Raw genomic sequence first — 23884 nt, 5'->3', positions numbered from 1 at the left:
TTGTTTTGAAATGTATTGGAATGAGAAGAAAATCCACATTTCCATCTAAAATCCTGATTCTAAAACCATTTAGATCTCATTGGAGTAGTCTCCCTTGAAATACCAATATGTTTCCTTTGAGATAATTTTTAACAAGACAGATAGCATACTTAAATTTGTACTCTCATGAAACAGTTTTCTTTAATGACTTAAAATAAAATGCATATAACGTCATTAAGTGTGTAAATCTGCGGTTAATCGCAGCTTTTTGGTGTTCAATACACAATTTATACTTAGGTTCATCACTCCTGCCCACAGTATTGCATGTGCACATTGCGACATATATGTGTATTTCCATATTAAGTTACTAAAATTTCGCGGGCGTCCCGATTCAAGCTAGTTCACGAGAATTAATTTCGCATTTGACTCTACAATGGCATACATCTGTACAAGCTTATGATACCTTATAATTCGACTGGTGTTTGCTTGGTTTTAAATTTCGCACTAACTTTGATGATCACGAATAGATCGAAATTAATTCCCCCGAGAATATTTCCAACTATACAATAGTAAGCCTGCTGGTTTCGCTGTGGTAAACGTGAAAAAACACATGATCTTATACTTTTTGTACAAGTTTTAAAGGCACTTTGCATACATTTCCTAACACTTGTCAGGGTGCAGAAACTCTCCTTAACACTTAACATATATTACAATGTATAGGAATTACAGTATACGACAAACGATACTGACATGAGACATGATACGTTTATTATAAAGAATGGGTTGTCCTGAATTCGAGAATATCTTACATACCGTAAAACGGATATTAAATACAAAAATGATTGAACTAGTTTTCTTGTTTATTACATCAATAAAGCGAACAGTTGAAAGAAAACTTATGTAGTGACTAGAAAGCATTGCTCTGATCGGTTAAACATATCGACGTTATAGCGCTTAAAATTTCTTATTTCATCACTAGAAGTGATAATGTATTTTTTATCCTATACATCAATTCCTTTAGTGGCAAGAGATTTAAAGATGTTATATATTTGGGACTCCTAATACTGTTATATCTTTGTGACAGTTCATTGGAACTTTAAATAATCAGTTGATCATGATGATTAATTATGTCTACACTGCAAATTACAAGTTATTCTTGAGCTGATAGTATTAGTACAAATAATGTGTCATATCTAATCCACGTCTATATATTCTCTGAAATATACCTAGCCTTATATTTGTAGATATTAATGACATATTTTAGTATTTAGTATGATTAGTATCGTTCATATTGACATTATTTAGTGTTTATTATATATATATAATCATTGTGTTTAATCTAAACTAATATAGTATATATATTTCAAGGAATCAGATGTAATACAATTATTTAAAATACAAAAGTAATTCTCGTGAAAAATGTTTGATGGTTTTGAAACTGCGAACATCCCCTTGAAGTAAGATACAGTTGTGGATAGAGTTTAATTCCTTATTTGGTATTGCTGTATCTAATTCTAAATTTGAATCAGAATTGTTTGTGTGTCATTTGTTCGACAATGTGAAAATCCATTGATATAAAGATACATTCCTCTTAATCTATACATGTGACATACGTGTTTCTTCTTTAACTCTTGTCTATGTAAATATGTAACCAGAAACTCCTGGATTTTTTTTTTTTTTTTTTTTGTGATTTTGACATGAAAAAAGCAATAAAAGTAGCCATGATACTACTACAAATATTTTCCAAACAATTGGATACCTCCTGAGATGCTCTGAAATATAATCATCCAGGTTTGGTGAAAATGAAGACAGGAAGGGTTTGATGCTGACGATCACATCGCCAATTGCGGTCACCCTTCGGCATCCATATTACCTCACGAAAGCACTAACAACAGGACCTAGTATAAAACCCATTAAAAAGTGTAAACATCTTTGTCACTTACCATTTTACTTTTCATCGGTTGATGTTTGAGCGCTGTGGTATTAACCTTTTTCTGTCGTCATCACATCATGGTGATTGTGTCAGTTTACTGGTAATTGTCTTTTCTACAAACATCAGTTGCGTGTTTAATACAAAATATAACACAACAGATACCTAAGATGGATTTTTCAATGTCCCCTTTTAAATTTCGATTTAAGTTACAAAAAATACGTGAATTTGTTCAGAACAATAACTAAATATTTGCACCTATAAACATACATTGTTCTCATAGTAATCAAACACAACAGATAAAGGGGAATTACTCCACTTCATTAGTAACCAGAAAATACCAATTTGTCATCATAATAATAATACAAACTCAAACACATCAAGCTCCCTATCGCAGAAAGAAAAAGAATTTGTCTAAATGAGATCACTGTAATGACCCTGTGCTACGAGTTTTACCGTCAGATGACGAATTCTTGTACGAATTTCGTGATAATGGAAACGTGTTGTCATATCAACTTTGAAATGTAAATACCATAAGGTTGGGAATGCAGGGATATTGTTATCAAGAAATGGAAAATTCACAATATGGAAATCGTGCTTGTCATACAGCTTGGTATAAAGCTGTCCATGTTAGTTTCGTTGTATGAAACGTTCTAAATAAATGGCTGATATAGAAGAGTCTGTCGTTTACTTGATTTCTCACTCTGGTGAGTATATATGACGGACGTGGTTAAAATGTATCTTATTACTTACAGACAACACGTCATCATTGTATTAAAAGGAAATTTAAGCGAATTTGCAAAGTCTTTATAACCTGTTTTGATACGCTCTTCAATCAGTGCAGCCTCGTGTGAGAACAAGTCAGCCAACAGCTAACAACAGTTAGTTCCCATGCCAAAATTCTTCTGGAATATCTTAACAACCATACGCGATCAAGATGTCAAGCAGATTTGCTTTACAAAATTGCATCAGTGGCACTAGAGAATTTAAAATGTGTTATTTGAAGACGGTGGCCACAATAACACTTGGTAGGGTCTCTCACAAAATCATTTCAGGAAAGCGCGATTTAAATTCAACAAATGAAAATGAATTAACAAAATTACGAGAGCTTTAGATCATCCCGACCTAACAAAAGAATACAAAAGCAATTTATCAATACTATTAACACAAGATATCTTTCTAGCTCAGGTCTCGTCACATAATCTCATATAACACAAAGCAGATACTTGATAGATGCATAAATTTATTTCAAAAAGTATTGCAATTTAATTATAAATAATAAAACATTTACTCTCATTCAATATATAGGTATCCAACCATACAATAGTAATATATGACATGTAGTTCATTATTCTATTAAATAATTTTATTTATTTATTCGGGGCATGGAGAAACACTGTCATACCTGCAGAATCTCTTCGTCATTTTGAAAAATATATGAGCGTATTATTGCAACAAAATACATTGATTTATTCCTCCATAGAATAAGTCAAAAAAATATATGTAGTTTAATTTGCAACCGGAAACAAAAAAATTAAGTTAGATACAGTTTCCTTATCTTCCATTAACCGACATTAACAAATACTACTAGGGTGCCTAGCATTCAGTACTAATTAAAGCAGGAATTCAAAATTACATATGTTGATGTCTGATAAAAATTCTTAAATAATTTCTAATTTAAGATTATCACATGTAACACCTTATACAAGCAATGTTAAGACATTAACAGCTGGCAATACGTACTTACACTCAAAAATGATATTTTCAAAATTAATCAATTAAATTACAATGGAAGTAATAACTTACACATACAAATTTTAAATACCTATTAGTAACATCATTTGATCTAATCTTAGCCCGCAAGAAACAGTAACACTTGCACATTTGACATTCAAAACAGATAAAGAACCCATACAAAATACCATTCGATTACAATAAAGCACTTTTATCACAGACGCGCAGCCGCAGAACTTCCTTTCACATTGACTGTCACACTCTCATTCGTTTTTTTTCATCCACTGCAGCCTCCTTTTTAAAAGTTAACAAATATATAAAAATTCAATCCTACATCATTTTACGTCCACATCTAGCTAACTTAAAACTCCTTTCATTTTGTTTTCAACAGGACCAAAATTGTGTATATCCTGTAAATTGCATTACTTATTCAGGGAACAGAAAAATCTCAGGATATTATTTATCACCTTTTGTATTTTTATTTTAGAGGCTAAGTATTTCTATCCGTTTTACTTGAATGAACTGAAATGTTGAATAAATGCAAATATTCTTATCACACTGTCTGGAAGTATGCTTTCATGGGCCTCGTTTCAAAATCCACTTCCGGCGTATGTTCTTGAATTAACTTCTTGTGAATCATGTCATAGGACTAAAGTCTAGAAAGGGTTTATTTCCTGTATGGAATATTTTTTTGTAAGGAATCATATCGTTATTGCTCCCTGGAGGCGGTCATACTTCCGGACCCATTATATTTCATCCTTGAGAGAGTTCCCATTTGTCGTTATTTCCTGGCTTATACAAGCATCTCCATCTCGTACCATGTTTCCCTACCTGGAATAAAAATTGAAAGTCGACCATATTTTCTGTAAGTGATTTTTTTATGCGTGACCGATCTCCTTTTTTACGATTAGTAACAATAATTATAGTGTTTTAACACTGCAGGACGCATTCTGGTACAAATGCGACACAAAAGAATAAAATCTTTTAATACACATTTAGAAAGAGATACAGTAGTGCCAAGTTATGGATGATTAAGCTGTGTCATACAACTGTTTCATCGTTCCTTAACCCGTAAGAGATGTTATGGGCTTTAATTGGTACAATCTAGGTAACGGCTGAGGAAAATCGAAAATTGTCAAAATGAATTACCAAAAAAAGACATAAACAGGTATTGCAGTCCTTATAAGCTCATTGATAATGCATAATGAATTATTACAAAAGAATGTCAGGTATATGTGTATATTCTGAACAGTGCCATTAACATCTATCATAATGAAAGATGGATATGAAAATGTTGTTCTAAGTAAATGCTTTTCTAAAATAATGATCATTGAAATTATCTAAAACGATGCTGTATTAAAAACATTGCTGAGTAAACAATTAAAAATGTGTGTAGACATTAACATGTGATTAATGGTTAAAGTATCAATATAATGAATATCATGAATCAACACCGGAAAATGTTATGAACAATGGATTGTTTTGTGTACTAAGTAAATGCTTTTCTAAAATAATGATAATTGAAATTATCTCAAACGATGCTGTATTACCGCACTTGTATGTCTTCTGTACAATATCCCAGTGCAAATGTTAAAGAAATTATAAGAATAATAAGAAATAAAGCATGCTTATAAGTATCGCGGAGCTGAAAACTTACCATGAACAATGTCAGACTTGCATTTGAAGGTAAAGCCAGCCCGTGTGTAAAGAGGAATGAGCTTAGAGTGAGCGATCAGTAGAATACGCTTTACATCAAATTCAGTTGTCTTCATGGTATCGGTGTACCAGTCTAACATTCTTGATGCGATACCCTAAAAATAGATGAAAAATATCACTATCCAAAAGATATATATGTTCCTTAAATTGATGACGATTGACATGGGAGCGGTTAAGCTGCCACCATGTGTGAATTTTAATTTACTATATATTGGAAGGGAGATAACTCTTTGCAACTTACCTGTCTTCTCCGTATCTCCGTCACACAAACCGAGTGGATACACACACTTTCTGTAAGAGAACAAATGCGAAATATGTAGTTCACAGCTCTGGATACGCATATAATCCTATGATATGCAATCACTGGCCTTTGACAACAAGCATGGTGATTGAAGATTCAGGAGGACAGCTGTCACCTGTTAAGTCCCTTTACTTAGAGACGCCAAACCAAATGTCAAAATCTGTACTAAATGTCCGTAGATAAAATGAACGAAAAGTGTATTTATTCCCTCCCTTTCCTCACAATATAGAACTGATTTCTTGTTACTCCAGGTAAAGAAAAATCATAAAACCAACCACAAAAATCAGAAATTCGTGACTGTGTCAGAGCGCGAATTCGTATCAATCCGCAAATAGTAACTTGACAGAGAATTTCAGTTAGTATAAATTTTTAATTTCCCTTGAGTGAAAACTTGAATACGTCACTACATTAATAAAGTAACAAATAATTAACTCAGACAGGCCCACAACTCAAGACCTTCTAGGGACGCAGTAGGTGAAGTAGAGTTTTGATGATAAGGAGGAGAGGGATTCACGGTGATTTATCTGTTATTTCACAAGAACATTAATCTTACCAAACCGATCAAGCGATGTCTTGAACGTCAAAATATTCGAGAATAAATATATCGCAAGTTTTTGGCAAACCAACAAATAAAATCTTAAGGTGAAAATAAATGAACGAGTAAAATCATCCTCTCTCCTCTTTATGTTTCCGATAGAAACACCTTTCAAACGAAGACCAACATTGGTGCATAAGTGAACCCTCAGGAACTTGTGTTAGCTAACGCTAGGTTATAAAAAAATTTGTAAAATGTCCACACATATTTCTTTTATTATGTCATACAACGATCTCGTGCCGCTTAACCTAAACTGTAATCACACAAACTTCTTTAATTATGTCATACAACGATCTCGTGCCGCTTAACCTAAACTGTAATCACACACACTTCTTTAATTATGTCATACAACGATCTCGTGCCGCTTAACCTAAACTTTAATCACACACACTTCTTTGATTATGTCATACAACGATCTCGTGCCGCTTAACCTAAACTGTAATCACACACACTTCTTTTATTATGTCATACAACGATCTCGTGCCACTTAACCTAAACTGTAATCACACACACTTCTTTTATTATGTCATACAACGATCTCGTGCCGCTTAACCTAAACTTTAATCACACACACTTCTTTTATTATGTCATACAACGATCTCGTGCCGCTTAACCTAAACTGTAATCACACACACTTCTTTTATTATGTCATACAACGATCTCGTGCCGCTTAACCTAAACTTTAATCACACACACTTCTTTTATTATGTCATAAAACGATCTCGTGCCGCTTAACCTAAACTTTAATCACACACACTTCTTTTATTATGTCATACAACGATCTCGTGCCACTTAACCTAAACTTTAATAACACACTTCTTTTATTATGTCATACAACGATCTCGTCCCGCTTAACCTAAACTTTAATCACACACACTTCTTTTATTATGTCATAAAACGATCTCGTGCCGCTTAACCTAAACTTTAATCACACACACTTCTTTTATTATGTCATACAACGACACCACTTAACCTAAACTTTAATAACACACTTCTTTTATTATGTCATACAACGATCTCGTGCCGCTTAACCTAAACTTTAATCACACACACTTCTTTTATTATGTCATAAAACGATCTCGTGCCACTTAACCTAAACTTTAATAACACACTTCTTTTATTATGTCATACAACGATCTCGTCCCGCTTAACCTAAACTTTAATCACACACACTTCTTTTATTATGTCATAAAACGATCTCGTGCCGCTTAACCTAAACTTTAATCACACACACTTCTTTTATTATGTCATACAACGATCTCGTGCCACTTAACCTAAACTTTAATAACTGTAATCACACACACTTCTTTAATTATGTCATACAACGATCTCGTGCCGCTTAACCTAAACTTTAATCACACACACTTCTTTGATTATGTCATACAACGATCTCGTGCCGCTTAACCTAAACTGTAATCACACACACTTCTTTTATTATGTCATACAACGATCTCGTGCCACTTAACCTAAACTTTAATCACAAACACTTCTTTTATTATGTCATACAACGATCTCGTGCCGCTTAACCTAAACTTTAATCACACACACTTCTTTTATTATGTCATACAACGATCTCGTGCCGCTTAACCTAAACTGTAATCACACACACTTCTTTTATTATGTCATACAACGATCTCGTGCCGCTTAACCTAAACTTTAATCACACACACTTCTTTTATTATGTCATAAAACGATCTCGTGCCGCTTAACCTAAACTTTAATCACACACACTTCTTTTATTATGTCATACAACGATCTCGTGCCACTTAACCTAAACTTTAATAACACACTTCTTTTATTATGTCATACAACGATCTCGTCCCGCTTAACCTAAACTTTAATCACACACACTTCTTTTATTATGTCATAAAACGATCTCGTGCCGCTTAACCTAAACTTTAATCACACACACTTCTTTTATTATGTCATACAACGATCTCGTGCCACTTAACCTAAACTTTAATAACACACTTCTTTTATTATGTCATACAACGATCTCGTGCCGCTTAACCTAAACTTTAATCACACACACTTCTTTTATTATGTCATAAAACGATCTCGTGCCACTTAACCTAAACTTTAATAACACACTTCTTTTATTATGTCATACAACGATCTCGTCCCGCTTAACCTAAACTTTAATCACACACACTTCTTTTATTATGTCATAAAACGATCTCGTGCCGCTTAACCTAAACTTTAATCACACACACTTCTTTTATTATGTCATACAACGATCTCGTGCCACTTAACCTAAACTTTAATAACACACTTCTTTTATTATGTCATACAACGATCTCGTGCCGCTTAACCTAAACTTTAATCACACACACTTCTTTCATTATGTCATAAAACGATCTCGTGCCGCTTAACCTAAACTTTAATCACACACACTTCTTTTATTATGTCATACAACGATCTCGTGCCACTTAACCTAAACTTTAATCACACACACTTCTTTTATTATGTCATACAACGATCTCGTCCCGCTTAACCTAAACTTTAATCACACACACTTCTTTTATTATGTCATACAACGATCTCGTGCCGCTTAACCTAAACTTTAATCACACACACTTCTTTTATTATGTCATACAACGATCTCGTGCCACTTAACCTAAACTTTAATCACAAACACTTCTTTTATTGTCATACAACGATCTCGTGCCGCTTAACCTAAACTGTAATCACACACACTTCTTTTATTATGTCATACAACGATCTCGTGCCGCTTAACCTAAACTTTAATCACACACACTTCTTTTATTATGTCATACAACGATCTCGTGCCGCTTAACCTAAACTGTAATCACACACACTTCTTTTATTATGTCATACAACGATCTCGTGCCGCTTAACCTAAACTTTAATCACACACACTTCTTTTATTATGTCATACAACGATCTCGTGCCGCTTAACCTTAACTGTAATCACACACTTCTTTTATTATGTCATACAACGATCTCGTGCCGCTTAACCTAAACTTTAATCACACACACTTCTTTTATTATGTCATACAACGATCTCGTGCCGCTTAACCTAAACTGTAATCACACACACTTCTTTTATTATGTCATACAACGATCTCGTGCCGCTTAACCTAAACTGTAATCACACACACTTCTTTTATTATGTCATACAACGATCTCGTGCCGCTAAACCTTAACTGTAATCACACACACTTCTTTTATTATGTCATACAACGATCTCGTGCCGCTTAACCTAAACTGTAATCACACACACTTCTTTTATTATGTCATACAACGATCTCGTGCCGCTAAACCTTAACTGTAATCACACACACTTCTTTTATTACGTCATACAACGATCTCGTGCCGCTTAACCTAAACTTTAATCACACACACTTCTTTTATTATGTCATACAACGATCTCGTGCCACTTAACCTAAACTTTAATCACACACACTTCTTTTATTATGTCATACAATGATCTCGTGCCGCTTAACCTAAACTTTAATCACACACTTCTTTTATTATGTCATACAACGATCTCGTCCCGCTTAACCTAAACTGTAATCACACACACTTCTTTAATTATGTCATACAACGATCTCGTGCCGCTAAACCTTAACTGTAATCACACACACTTCTTTTATTATGTCATACAACGATCTCGTGCCGCTTAACCTAAACTTTAATCACACACACTTCTTTTATTATGTCATACAACGATCTCGTGCCACTTAACCTAAACTTTAATCACACACACTTCTTTTATTATGTCATACAACGATCTCGTGCCGCTTAACCTAAACTTTAATAACACACTTCTTTTATTATGTCATACAACGATCTCGTGCCGCTTAACCTAAACTTTAATCACACACACTTCTTTTATTATGTCATACAACGATCTCGTGCCGCTTAACCTAAACTGTAATCACACACACTTCTTTTATTATGTCATACAACGATCTCGTGCCGCTTAACCTAAACTTTAATCACACACACTTCTTTTATTATGTCATACAACGATCTCGTGCCGCTTAACCTTAACTGTAATCACACACTTCTTTTATTACGTCATACAACGATCTCGTGCCGCTTAACCTAAACTTTAATCACACACACTTCTTTTATTATGTCATACAACGATCTCGTGCCGCTTAACCTAAACTGTAATCACACACTTCTTTTATTACGTCACACAACGATCTCGTCCCGCTTAACCTAAACTGTAATCACACACACTTCTTTAATTATGTCATACAACGATCTCGTGCCACTTAACCTAAACTTTAATCACACACACTTCTTTTATTATGTCATACAACGATCTCGTGCCGCTTAACCTTAACTGTAATCACACACTTCTTTTATTACGTCATACAACGATCTCGTCCCGCTTAACCTAAACTGTAATCACACACACTTCTTTAATTATGTCATACAACGATCTCGTGCCGCTAAACCTTAACTGTAATCACACACACTTCTTTTATTATGTCATACAACGATCTCGTGCCGCTTAACCTAAACTTTAATAACACACTTCTTTTATTATGTCATACAACGATCTCGTCCCGCTTAACCTAAACTTTAATCACACACACTTCTTTTATTATGTCATACAACGATCTCGTGCCGCTTAACCTAAACTTTAATCACACACACTTCTTTTATTATGTCATACAACGATCTCGTGCCGCTTAACCTAAACTTTAATCACACACACTTCTTTTATTATGTCATACAACGATCTCGTGCCGCTTAACCTAAACTTTAATCACACACACTTCTTTTATTATGTCATACAACGATCTCGTGCCGCTTAACTTAAACTTTAATCACACACACTTCTTTTATTATGTCATACAACGATCTCGTGCCGCTTAACTTAAACTGTAATAAAGTTGAAAATCAAATGTTGCAAACTTAAGATTTTGTTACGTCACATGAATGTGAACTTATAAATGAGAAACCTCTCATCGACAGCCCCATTTGTAACATTTGACAAACAACAACAAACTCATGAATATTTACCTCCGTTGGGAATATGCATATTCATGGCAGCATGAGTAAGGTTTGGCTCATGGAAACGGGTTCCAGACACATACTTTGAAAAAGAACAGAAACGTTATACACATTATGAAAACAGTACATACCAAAGAGCAAAATTTTGCTTATTATCTATACTCAGTTAAGATATTACAAATAGAAAACCGATTAGATACAAAATAAGCATGTTAAACTACCAAAACAGATCTTTTTCTGATACATGTGTAGCAATCGCGTGCTGTATTTTCCTCTGTATTTCAGAAAGAAACATACATTATATATTTTTGTTTACCTACACGGGTGTTGGGTTACCCTAAATAACGGATCATTGTTTATCGTGTAGTATACGCCTATATTCTGTATGGCACAGTTATATCTTTCTTGGTCTACCTGATACAAGCCGAGTCTGGTACCGGTTATTATGTCGTCTCCTACCATTTAAAGATTTCTTAGTTCACTTGTCACGTATTAACAAAATAGTCTAACATTGTTTATTACACACAATTTCCACTAACAATTGTTTGTGTTGTCCTTGTTTTCAAACCAGAACACTCTTCATTGTTATCTGGTAATTAAGCTTGATTTATATTTACAAGAACCATGATCTGTCGCTATTTAACAAACACTAGGATCTTTAGCACGCGTTGTGTCAACACAGACACTGAGAGATAGCAACAGATAAAATACTGTTAAGACACCCTGTCACGCGATACTATTCCTTCTTCTAAATCTAACCCTAATATGTATATTTGAAACAGATAACACGACTGTCCGTCACTCTGATTGAAGATAATCTACTCGGTAATCCAATGTGTACATGTATATTTCAACAAATATCGTCCCATCTTATCTCTTGTGTCTGTGTATACTTATCTTCAGAGGTATGCAGTGTCTGTTGTTTTAATAGCGTGAAATACTTTGAACATTTCAAATGAATGTATCTGGTGGTATTTTCAAACATTTTGACACACAGGAAAAATCTATCAAAATGGAGGTATCTCAGTCATCTCGTCCAATTTTTCTATGTAGTGAGAATAACTTAATACATGCTTTGTTTATGCATTCATATCAAAGAATTCATCGTTCGAATAAGAAAAATATCCCTAAACAAATGTCAGTAGGGAAGACTGAGGGCGGACTTATACAAAACGAAAATTATATTGGAACAAAATGTGATATTCTAAAGGAAAAGTTACGAGGAAAAAATCAGAAGGATTTTCTCAAATTGTTATTTTTTTAGTTATACAGACACGTAAAATAAAAACTTAAGATAAAATAAACTGTCTGTGCTCACCTGATAAAGCATTTTATAGTTATATATTTTACTACAAAGCTTTGTTCGTGTTAAATACTTCCTGTATTACTAGTGACAAGAGATACTTCAGTTATTTCAGATAATTCTTTAACCCGTTTTTTATCGTGTGTGGACAATTTTATAGCCGTACGGTATTTAAGTTCCTTAAATTATGGACAACTTACCATAAAACCGTTAAGATGCAGAGTCTAACTGTACTTGTATACATCCAGCCACGCATCATTTAACACTAAAACCGTTAATTGCGTTGAAAACACATTATTGATTTTTCCGACATGGATGAAGGATATCTATTCAAAGGACCCCTGGTGTAACATGTGCCTTATTTCTATTTTCTATATCTTATTTATGGCCTGCATAATAGATATATAAAATATTTATTAAGAGCGTATGGCGTGTTGTTGTTCCTGACAGTACAACACAAGTACCTATTGATCATTTCTGATTGGTCAGGCTTCACGTGCCGGAGGGAGTTACATCTGTCATAGTTTCCTTAACAGTTGTCCAACATTGTATATTGATACACGACTCAGTAACATGTGTGTTTAGCTTTATACATGAAAATGTTTTATACTGTGTACATATACTCTATGTCTGTAGACAGACGTTACATTAAACGTGTTGCTTGATTGGTTTCTCGAAAGGGACTCAGCATAATTTGTTAGATTTGTAAGCGAAGAGACTATTATCCACATAAATCTATTGTTGTACGGCATTTCCTACCTTTTCTACACAAGGATATGTATCCGGATTTACATACCTTGAATATGACAATAATGTCAAACATTATTTTATAGATTTTCATATTTGCTGTTTTATACAATAGTTTTCTCAGAACGATGTACCAGTCTTGTCTGTTTCGAAATGTACCAAATTCTAGATATAAAGATGATCCGATATAGCTAATCCTATTTATAGCAGGAAGTCAACCAGAGGTTTTACAATTTACTCTGTAAATTTGTGGCTGGCCACGGAACATTCTATCAATAAAAAAACAGATATTGTTTTCCAAGCAATCTTGGTCCAATGATAGCTTGTCTGTTGGTCGTTTTATGTTATATAATGCTTATAAGACAAATTTAACAGACACAAAACGTCTGTGCACTCCGTTTTAAATATACGTTTTGAGGATGAAGATTTATCGTAGAAAAAGTTCAACCCTGTCTAGAGGAGATATCGCTGAACCACGTGACTTACCCCGATTAGTTCCCCTTTATCGAAGTACCCGATCGTGAGTTCGGGAGCCTCACTGTGACGGTACATCATCGTGTCAAACGTAGCCGCCTCATCTTCCGGATAACCTATAATTAGAATAAATATATGTGTATGATGTTAATATACTGCTGCAAATGGGACTGAACTTTGAATGTTGTAGTGCAGCCTTGAACCAAGAAAATTTCACAAACTCAATTTCTTCTGTAAAAGAAAAGAGAAAAAATCAAAAGCTTTCATGTCATAAGAATTTGTTTAAATGAAACATCATAAATTAACGAATTATTTGCAGGTTTCCAACATTAGTCGTCCTAGATCTGCACGCTGTCAACTCCGTGTCAAATTGTGTCATAACTATCATTTTTGTCTCACTTTGATATTTACATTAGACTATTAAAAAGTTACTCTAGACTAACGGTCAGCTAAAGAAGAAAACATAAGAGTTTGCAATGATATAACATACATTAAGAATGCAGCATATTAAGCGTACTTGTGGTGTGGCAAGAATATCATTTAACGAGTATCATAATATTTACTCCGAGGTAATGTGTTCTTGCTGAAATGTGAAGCTCTGAGCGAAACGAAACGAAATTAACTCTATTTTTTTTCTCATTTCCTTTCCTTTCTCCTTTTATCAATAACCTTTGACAACGACCAGTTAGAACCAATGTACGTGTAAATAGATTATAAAATCATTTTTGTTTAATGACAAATTAAATAAAAATATTATATAACACATCTGGTAATGTATATCAGAGAAAGTAAGCGATATATTGATAAGGCCCCACTTGCATAAAACATCTCAACTTGAGATTTCCTCAAGTCGAGATTTTCCTCAGCTGATATCTCCTCAAAAACGGGTTGTATAAAATTTGCTCAAGGAACAGGAGGAAGTCATCGGCTAGGATGTCCTGAAATTCCTTGAGGAATTTTCATACAAGATATTTTCAAGGAGATATTAGCTGAGGAAAATCTCGACTTGAGGAAATCTCAAGTCGAGATGTTTTATACAAGTGGGGCCAGGAGTACTAAATACATATATTTATAAAATCTAGTACATAGGAGCTGAAGCTACGGCATTTCTGTTTTACTGTTTTACTCTGACCAAGATGACTTACTGTAAGTGTAATGAATATGTCACACGAACGTGTCATTATCAAAACGTTTTCAAAAATTCTAATAGAAATCCATGAACACCAGAACATTTGTGGATGAGAATAAATCGCTATAACATACGCTTGATGTTTTCTATTTGAATAAAGTATTGAAGTTTAGTGCTTTATAAGCACAATAAATCATTGCCACTTTGAAAGTGAATATAAATAACAGAAATGTAAACAGTGTAAATGACATGAAATATTTAGTCAAACAGTCCGTGAGAATCTAAATCAGATATGTTCTACCTGTTGTCAACAGGTTCACTGTTAAAAGCAGAATGTCGCTATAATCGTTTTCGTGCATGAGAACAATGGTGACCATATCCTATTACCATTTAGAATGTAACATTGAAAAAATGGTGACCATATCATATTACCGTTTAGAATGTGAACTTGATAGACGTAATATCGATTTCATTCATTTGTAGCGTCGATTGGAATGTTTGGGACAGACACAGACTGTTAATGTGTTTGGTCTTCATGTGGACGATTGAGTCCATTATTCTCGTTCCGAATGATTTTGTTGTTCGGGTTTCCCGTTCCCTATTGTTGGGTCAACATTGGAACCGTTTGATGACTTTCGATTGCCAATTTTAACGGTATTTCTACTCGAGCAGCTTTTAGGTTACCGTGCGAGAATCTCTGATTATTGTTTACTTTTAACTTAACATACAAAATAACCTAATAAGAACGCAATTTAGATCACAGAGACGACCATACAATGATAGGTGTGAAAATCACCCACTGTAATTCAACTTCTTTTGACAGGCAGGTGTTTCACACTTCATATCGACATCAAAACCAAACTCTACTTAAGCATTACGACACCAGTGTGACTACAACTGGTTTCTTCTTTGAATCTTTCAACAAATTAGCTCCAGAACAATTTATTTTGTGCAGTTTTCTTTAACAATTACTTCTCTGACGTCTGTCTGTAGCTAATATTTAAAACTGCTTTCAGAAATTCTTCTGTCTAGTGAAATTATATGGTGAATCATGTTCCTTTAAATTCACAGAGACAGGTGAGTATTTTACTCAAGATCATTATCTTTTAAAAATATGAAAAGGAAAAAGAAATTAAAAGTAAACGTCCAACGGGTACCTGCCTGTATATCAGAATTCGATGGTATTGAACTCCATATAATAGCACCAAAACACTCAACTATACACTAATAAAATAAATTCCTGATACTTGATATCCAATGTATAGAGAAATGCTGTATGTTAATCAAATATTTTATATCACACTATCAAAACACTGTTAATGTCTGACAAGAAAAGAAGATTTTATTAAATAAATGTGAAGACATACTAATTTCAGTATACATCGACTCTAATTTCTGTCAGAAAACATACAATAACCATTGAAAGTGAAAGCTCACCGAATGAACTTAACACTGTTACAGTGTACTCGCTTCAACCCATGTCGCCCAGTCTAATATACCCTTAAACTACATGCAAAAACATTGAAAATATCGAAATGTCAGCGAAATTCTAAATCAAACTCAAAGTCAATTAATCTACGTCAAAACATGGACAAGAGAAAAATGTACATGGAGACTCGTTAAAATGGATAAGGAGACCTGGTGTTGTAAAGGACCAAATGTCTTCTGCTTCATCGACGACACCATGTAAATCTGAGTAATTAATGTTAGACAGACAGACAAGAACATGATAAACAAAAACTCAACCACCAGGTAAATGGATGGACACCAAACACGTCCGATTTCATATCGCGCACGGAAAGAGATTTCCTTATAAGATCATTATGACGACCGTAAAACTTCCCTATCACCTTCATCAGCCTGCAAGCCTGTCTTCCGCAGTTCTAACCACTGTTTAACAGATAAGCAGGAGTACCTGTATTCAGTAACTCTTTTCAACCTATCCTGCAGTTTTTATAAACCAATTTAAGTGTTCGAAAATCCATGCTAACTCCATCTAGGATGTAACATAAGACAACAATATGTCAGTGAGTATATTGTAAATCTTACACTGTATTTAACAGTATACGTGCTACAAGGTTATCGTTTCCTCGGCTTTTTACGATTATGTTTCATATCACAATATGAAGCATGATATGCAATATCAAAATAGGGAGGCATGAACTTGTAACATGCCTTTGCATATATCATATAAGTTTTTATATAGCTATAGATGGGAAAATGTAATTCTTCATTTATCTTTAAAAATAATTGAAAAAGTAGACATTACTAATAGCCGAAATACCCAAGGTAAAATGGTTTATTTAAAAACTAACAATGTGTTTTTTCAGTTGTGTAGCACTTTTTACGAGATAGCAAGTAATGCCATTTGTTGTACTGATAACTTTTTACATGACTGACGTTTCACATTAGAAAATTTTAAACTTTTAATCTTCAGTTCTTTTCATTAAATAATGCAATGAGCATGCCCATAGGAAACATAATCATCTATCACTTATCATCAATGTAACTGAAAACCTGTGATGTTTCCAAATGAATTCCTCTAGCTGTATTTCTTAATTGATTTTTCGAAGTGGTTGATTAAAATTCTGGATAAGAGCAGGTTTAGTTTTCGTGCAAACATGTTGAATCAGAGTTAAAAACCCCCTGTTGATTTTCCGCTGATTTGGAGATAACCCGTGAATCTTAGTGACCCTTTTGTACAATCTCTCAGCAAACAGGAAATACAATCAGGGTAAACCTGGCACTCAATCTAAGGCCTGAGAGACCCAGATGAGAATTTCGATGGCATTTAATGTGACTGTGCGTCGCGGGTTAAAGTATTAGACAGCATTCTTTGACACAGATAGCGTAGATTTTAGTGTGAAAACATAGCTAAATATTAATCCCCAAACACATAACGTTTAAACTATCTGTAACGATTGCCAGTTTTGAGAGATATGTTTATCTAACTTCAAAACAAGTATGGGGTAATTTATTTTAAGCTGTAGTTAAATTCGATCGTTTGACACGAATACGGACAATTTGTTTTTAAAAATGACATTCGATTGCAGCAGTGTCTTTGAATGTTTTTCAATAATCAAAATATTTAGAAAGGGTGACTTTATAAGGATTGATAAGTTTATTTTTCAATGGTAAATTCTTCATCAAAAGGAACCTATATTAAGGGGTGATGTTCCATCTCGATGTGTGATCTTCATATAACTTTAATGTATCTTAGTTTCTGTTCATTCCGTTACAGACATTGAATGATCAGGAGGGCAAATTCTGAAAGATGAAGACTATGTGGATGTTTTATGGTACACATCCTTTTTTCGCTCGTTACTGCCGCGATTCTCATTTTGAGAACGTAACATAATTTGCATTTGATCCGTATTTACATGACTTTTGTTTCGATGAGGCAGAAGCTCCCTCGTTAAAAGAACTGGTTTATCACTCTGGGTGCTTTTCCATTACTCTGCGCTCAATGCTCTACTTTGAATATTCTTTCTGCGTCAGTAATCTACAGTTTTAATTGGCTTTAGTTTTATTTCTTTAGTCACTGAAATGTTTATAACTTTATCATAATACGTTTTCTATCCAATCCAATATACATCAGGACAAGTATTTTTATGATAACAAATTTTAAATCAAATCACAGTAAACGGGTCGGTTGTGCATTATCAAAGCATGATCTGATCTATAAGACATTCCACTTTCAAAAATATATGGACTAGTTTCTGTCTTGGTTGTGTACGTAAACGATAGATTTGTGTGGAGACCGGCTCTCTTGAACTGTTCTCATGGGTTGCATAATCAATATGCGTTATTAGTATATAAATCACCTTAATTTACTCCGCGCTGATACAGTGTTGGATTGTGTCAATATTTGTACACGGGAAAATATAGCCGTGAATACCGCTTTTTAAAAATTCAGTGGTTCAGTTTGAGTGGGGATAATCTCCACGCCAGGTGAGATGAATACCGTTACAGTTACAGCAAAGAGGACGATTTATAACTATAACTCACGCTATATTTTATGTTTCTAATTCCTTATTACAAGAGAGTAAGTAAGATGGAAAGAAATCTACATTCATAATGTTTGATTTTAAAAGTGTTTAGATCGATGGACAACAACAAACAGAGAAAATGCCTAAATTTCCATTTATATAAAAAGAACAGTAGACACTGAAATATCAAAGGGAGAACTTTCAACTAAAGGTAAGAATTGTATAACTATTGCACGATTTGGCGTTTTCACGAATAAATTCGAAAAGGCCGACCATTGCCACATAAAAATCAAGTGTCTGAGCAGGTTTTAATAATTATTATCATTTAAAGAAATTGGTGTATGCAAATTTGGTGACTCCATTTCATACTTCCGTTTTCTGGCAAAAACAAAACCGCACGTGTAATGTTTTGTTGGTTAATATAACGATATTGACTTCAAATAAACAATATTTTAGCACCTGAAAAATCAATAAATTTGAGGTAACTGGAAACGAGTTGTTATCAGTGAATACACAATGCATGAAATTTTACCTTAAGAGAAAATTTCAACGAAAGCGGTCGATTAATATGCTATATAGAGACACCGCTAAACAATTTACAAATTGGTCTACGCATTGAACTGTGATGATAAACTACCACGGCCATTACGGCCTACCAAACATACCAAGATACGGGCAATTTATGAGAACCTATAACAGTTTGTGTGATTTCGAGATATTGAGAAATCTCAAAGGACTCAGTCCGGCATTGACGGTCCACTGTGAATTAGTCGAGCGGTCGCTCATACTATAGAAACATTAATTAAACGTTTCCTTGTCATGGAATATTATTGATTAGAACTTGCCTACAGGTGAAATTGTCCCCAGTTTATAGGTTTGAGCAGGTATAGATTTTAGCAATATCAAACACTTTGTAGTCGGTCATTGAATTAACAGGTTGGTTCCTCTTCTCGTGTGAAATTGTCGCAATGGGGTATTAGCACCACAGTGATAATATTGTCACCAGAGATTTTATTTCTAAGGTTATTTTTCTTGAACTAGTAACACAGGAACTTATCACGAAATCCCAACCTTATAGTCCGCACACATGGTGTGTATTATATAAACAATTAACATATCGCTAAAATAAACATATATTATTTTCAGGTGCCTTAATATTAATTAACTTTTGTGACTCCGTGTGACCACTTGTTCTTTGATTATAATCCTCCATTTTCCATTGTTATTGAAACTGTTTTACTAGATACAACCAAGGGTTGATCTGTTGAACTAAACTCTATTCTACACACGAAATGCAGTTTTATTGAACAGCACATCGTAAGTTGCAAAACATCCAAAACAGCATTTTATTACAATCTTGTATGATTTAGACCACTTTTAAGAATGAGAAAATGTATTCATTTCCAAAGATTCCATTATTATTTTCTTCCTTTTGTTAATATAAAAGATCTCCGCCAAAATGACTGTCGTCTTTCAAATAGAAGCCCTGTAGTAATAAAGTAGAAAATTAATGTCCAGAAAAAAGGTACATGTGTAGCTGTAACGTGTATTGGTTTCACTATTACGTAACAAGTTCGTTCAAGTATTTCCCGTTTCTTAATTAAAGAAAGTTTCGCTACAAAAGAAATCGAAAAATTACTTATTCACAAAATATCAAGTACTATTATGCTTTGTTCGATCGCTAACAGTATGGAGACCTTTTGGCGGAATCATTAAAATAACGGAACAATATTCAATTCATTCAAATCCTTTTCATACATTTTGAAATATTTACATTCACTGCATGTTAAAACATAAATACACTGATAAAACATCCGCCGCTGGAGAGGAGGTCGGCAAACATTATTCCATAATGAATTATTTTTGGCCATTCAAGACGTTAAAAAATCTAATTTGAGTGGGAACTTGACACCTTTCACCTCACTTTGATAAATATTTTGTTCTGACTCGCATTTGTTCTGCTTCAAATGTTTGCTGACCTCGCCATTTTGTATAGAATTATAGATCAGCGGTCAAACACACTTCACTAATTTAGAAATGGGAGGCCAATATTTGCATTGACATTGCAAAGAAAAAAATATTGAAGGCAAATCCATCCCCGAGTTTAAACAGACCTTTACAAGGTAGGGAACGAAATTCCCAAGTAGAGAAAAACTTGCATTTTCCTTATGAAAGTATGATATTGCATATACTTTAATACACTTTGTTACTTTTGGTTACCGACAAAAACCATTGCATACCATAAGCTTTTGAGTATCATGCAATGAACGACTACATATCTTCTATATAAGGTTCTAGACCTTATATGAATGCTGTAAGCAACTGGACGTAAACAGAATGGAAGTACACACTCATAATGGGAAGATATGTGTGCCGCTATGATAGTGTCTTCATGCTAAGCGACAACAGCGTCAAATCATTTACTTTGAATTCGAAACCCATCCCATCAGCGACATTCGGAGAATCAGGATCACACGGATAATCAACCCTGTTGACCGTATAGCTGTACTCATAATGAATCATATTTACAAATACGGATCATGGGCCTGACTAGTCCCTGTGATCAGGACTACAATGATCCGCTCTACCTGTGGAGGCGAAATGGACGAAAGGACAATGATGCCACTTCAAAGCAAAGTTTGCAGGCTAATGATATTTAGTAACACTTTTGACTCCTCATAAAACCTAAGCTTGTCTTTACATAATCAATTTCTGAACAGCAATGCTCTAACATAAAAACGTACCTACGTAGTAATAAGTGTTCTTCACCTTGACATAACGTTGGAGGCCGCGTTCTTCACTTTGATATAACGTTGGAGGCCGCGTTCTTCACCTTGACATAACGTTGGAGGCCGCGTTCTTCACCTTGACATAACGTTGGAGGCCGCGTTCTTCACTTTGACATAACGTTGGAGGCCGCGTTCTTCACCTTGACATAACGTTGGAGGCCGCGTTCTTCACTTTGACATAACGTTGGAGGCCGCGTTCTTCACTTTGACATAACGTTGGAGGCCGCGTTCTTCACCTTGACGTAACGTTGGAGGCCGCGTTCTTCACTTTGACATAACGTTGGAGGCCGCGTTCTTCACCTTGACGTAACGTTGGAGGCCGCGTTCTTCACCTTGACGTAACGTTGGAGGCCGCGTTCTTCACTTTGACATAACGTTGGAGGCCGCGTTCTTCACCTTGACGTAATGTTGGAGGCCGCGTTCTTCACCTTGACATAACGTTGGAGGCCTCGTTTGAAGAATTAACTTCAAACAGTGCCAACCGTCACAAGCACATCCGCAAACCCACAGGTAACCTCTCTTTCTACTGTTTTACTTTATCGTCTGTTATGATTAATAGGTATTCAACTTATCTCTTCTCTAGTACTATAATAAAACGGCCGGACGATTGATTACATCAGTCGTGCACATGTTAAGAGTTTCAATCTACTCAACACACTTATATATGATATAGGGCCTTTTGAATTTGTTTTACTGTCAGTGATCTGTGAAAATGGTATTATAAAGCGGCTTCCTAAAATATCACATATAAAAACTCAATAAATGGTCCTCTGTTGTTGTTGGTTTTTTTTTTTTAATTTGGTTGTAGAGTGGTGTGGAGATATATCGAGAGATTAGAATTTTGTGGTTAGCAAAGTAGTAAATGTAACGACACTTATCATATTGCTATTTATAAATACAATCTCTGAACTCGTATTTGATCGTTTGTACTTTGGATTGAATTCATCGCCACGTGACCGTCTCCTGTACGAACTTGGATATTTTCAGCAGTATAATCTCCTAACATCTATATGCTGTCCATATCTTGGTCAATTGATCTAGCCTTCCTTTACCGTATGAAATATTAGGTTTTGTTATAGATTTCCCCACGAGTAATCATATTGTTTCAGGAAGGCTGCGTGGTATACATTTATCATTTATTTACTGAGAGAGAGAGAGAGAGAGAGAGAGAGAGAGAGAGAGAGAGAGAGAGAGAGAGAGAGACAGACAGAGACAGAGACAGACAGACAGTGAGAGTAGGAGAGAGAAAGAGAGAGAGAGAGGAAGAGAGAGATGGGGGAGAGACAGAGAGAGACAGAGAGAGATAATAATTACTTAGCCACAGTTTCTATAAAAGTTGTTATTCCAACTAAAATTCGTTTCCAATTAAGAAGTTTCAAATGCAGTTATTCCAACTAAAAATCGTTTCCAATTAAGAAGTTTCAAACTGCATTAATTTATGCTCCTCAGGTTGCGTATGAAATCGAATCGTGAATTGTTGCGGAAAAAATAGCTCGCCAAAAGCAAGTGATGCACAGTATGTACGCACACAACCTGAAGTAACGTAACACCAATATATAGCATCTGTATACACGTACAGAAATGTACCTCCTCTTTACCTAAGCATTCTTTATCCATCTGCTTTATGATGTGGAAATTGTTTGCAATCTACACTAAAGTACACCTATACCCGACTTTTACATGCATTAATTAGCGAAACAAAAATTAAAAGATAATTTTTCAATTGAAGTAAACCTATAAAAACAAAACAAATATATATATACACATTCAATTACTGTTGCAAATACTGGCGGTGTACACAATAATACTATTATAATATAAATACCTTCTTTTTCTAACTCGTATGCAAGTCCAATTTCATCTTCTCTTAGGGGTCGTATTTGTATGTCCTTTGAGTGCATTTCACATTTAATCCTTTACCCTGACTAATAACACTTAGAAGAAAACTGACACTCCAGTCCCGCCGGCTTCATTCTGACAAGTGTCTTTGGTAATCACAAGTGTGCAATACATACGTGTCGACAACCTCGATCCACATTTGCATGGAATTGGCCCTGGTAGCGAGGTTCCTGGGGAGGTTTCGATATGCACACTTTGAAATAATTACGATAAAGTTTAATAGATCAATACAATTCAATGTCTTTTATTTTCAAACTCAATATTTTATAATACTTTTTGCGTTGAATATTTCGTGTGATTTAGA

At 34.5% G+C, this 23884-nt stretch overlaps 1 protein-coding gene across 1 annotated transcript; it reads right to left on the bottom strand.

Moving 5' to 3' along the window:
* Window positions 1-3135: 3135 nt before the first annotated feature.
* LOC132556996 (uncharacterized) lies at window positions 3136-23712 on the bottom strand. Its single transcript, XM_060221461.1, has 6 exons — window positions 23507-23712; window positions 13787-13890; window positions 11260-11332; window positions 5601-5650; window positions 5301-5454; window positions 3136-4474 (listed from the first exon to the last, which is right to left on the bottom strand). The coding sequence occupies exons 1-6, from the start codon at window positions 23580-23582 to the stop codon at window positions 4437-4439; spliced, it is 495 nt and encodes a 164-aa protein (XP_060077444.1). The 5' UTR covers window positions 23583-23712; the 3' UTR covers window positions 3136-4436.
* Between the last annotated feature and the right edge of the window lie 172 nt (window positions 23713-23884).

The sequence above is a fragment of the Ylistrum balloti genome, unplaced genomic scaffold (genome assembly GCF_031769215.1).
Source record: "Ylistrum balloti isolate Yb309-2 unplaced genomic scaffold, AGI_CSIRO_Ybal_v1 Utg370612, whole genome shotgun sequence".
NCBI lineage: Eukaryota > Metazoa > Mollusca > Bivalvia > Pectinida > Pectinidae > Ylistrum > Ylistrum balloti.
Note: the sequence above shows the minus strand (reverse complement) of the source record. Positions and strands in the feature narration are given on the sequence as shown.

Bases quoted from the DNA above. Each gene is read 5' to 3' on its own strand.
- LOC132556996 (XM_060221461.1), bottom strand. From the start codon at position 23,582: ATGCACTCAAAGGACATACAAATACGACCCCTAAGAGAAGATGAAATT. The intron at 5,651-11,259 runs GTAAATATTCAT...GTTCTCTTACAG, and splicing joins TATGCATATTCCCAACGGAG to AAAGTGTGTGTATCCACTCG. The intron at 5,455-5,600 runs GTAAGTTGCAAA...ATCTATTTTTAG, and splicing joins CGGAGATACGGAGAAGACAG to GGTATCGCATCAAGAATGTT.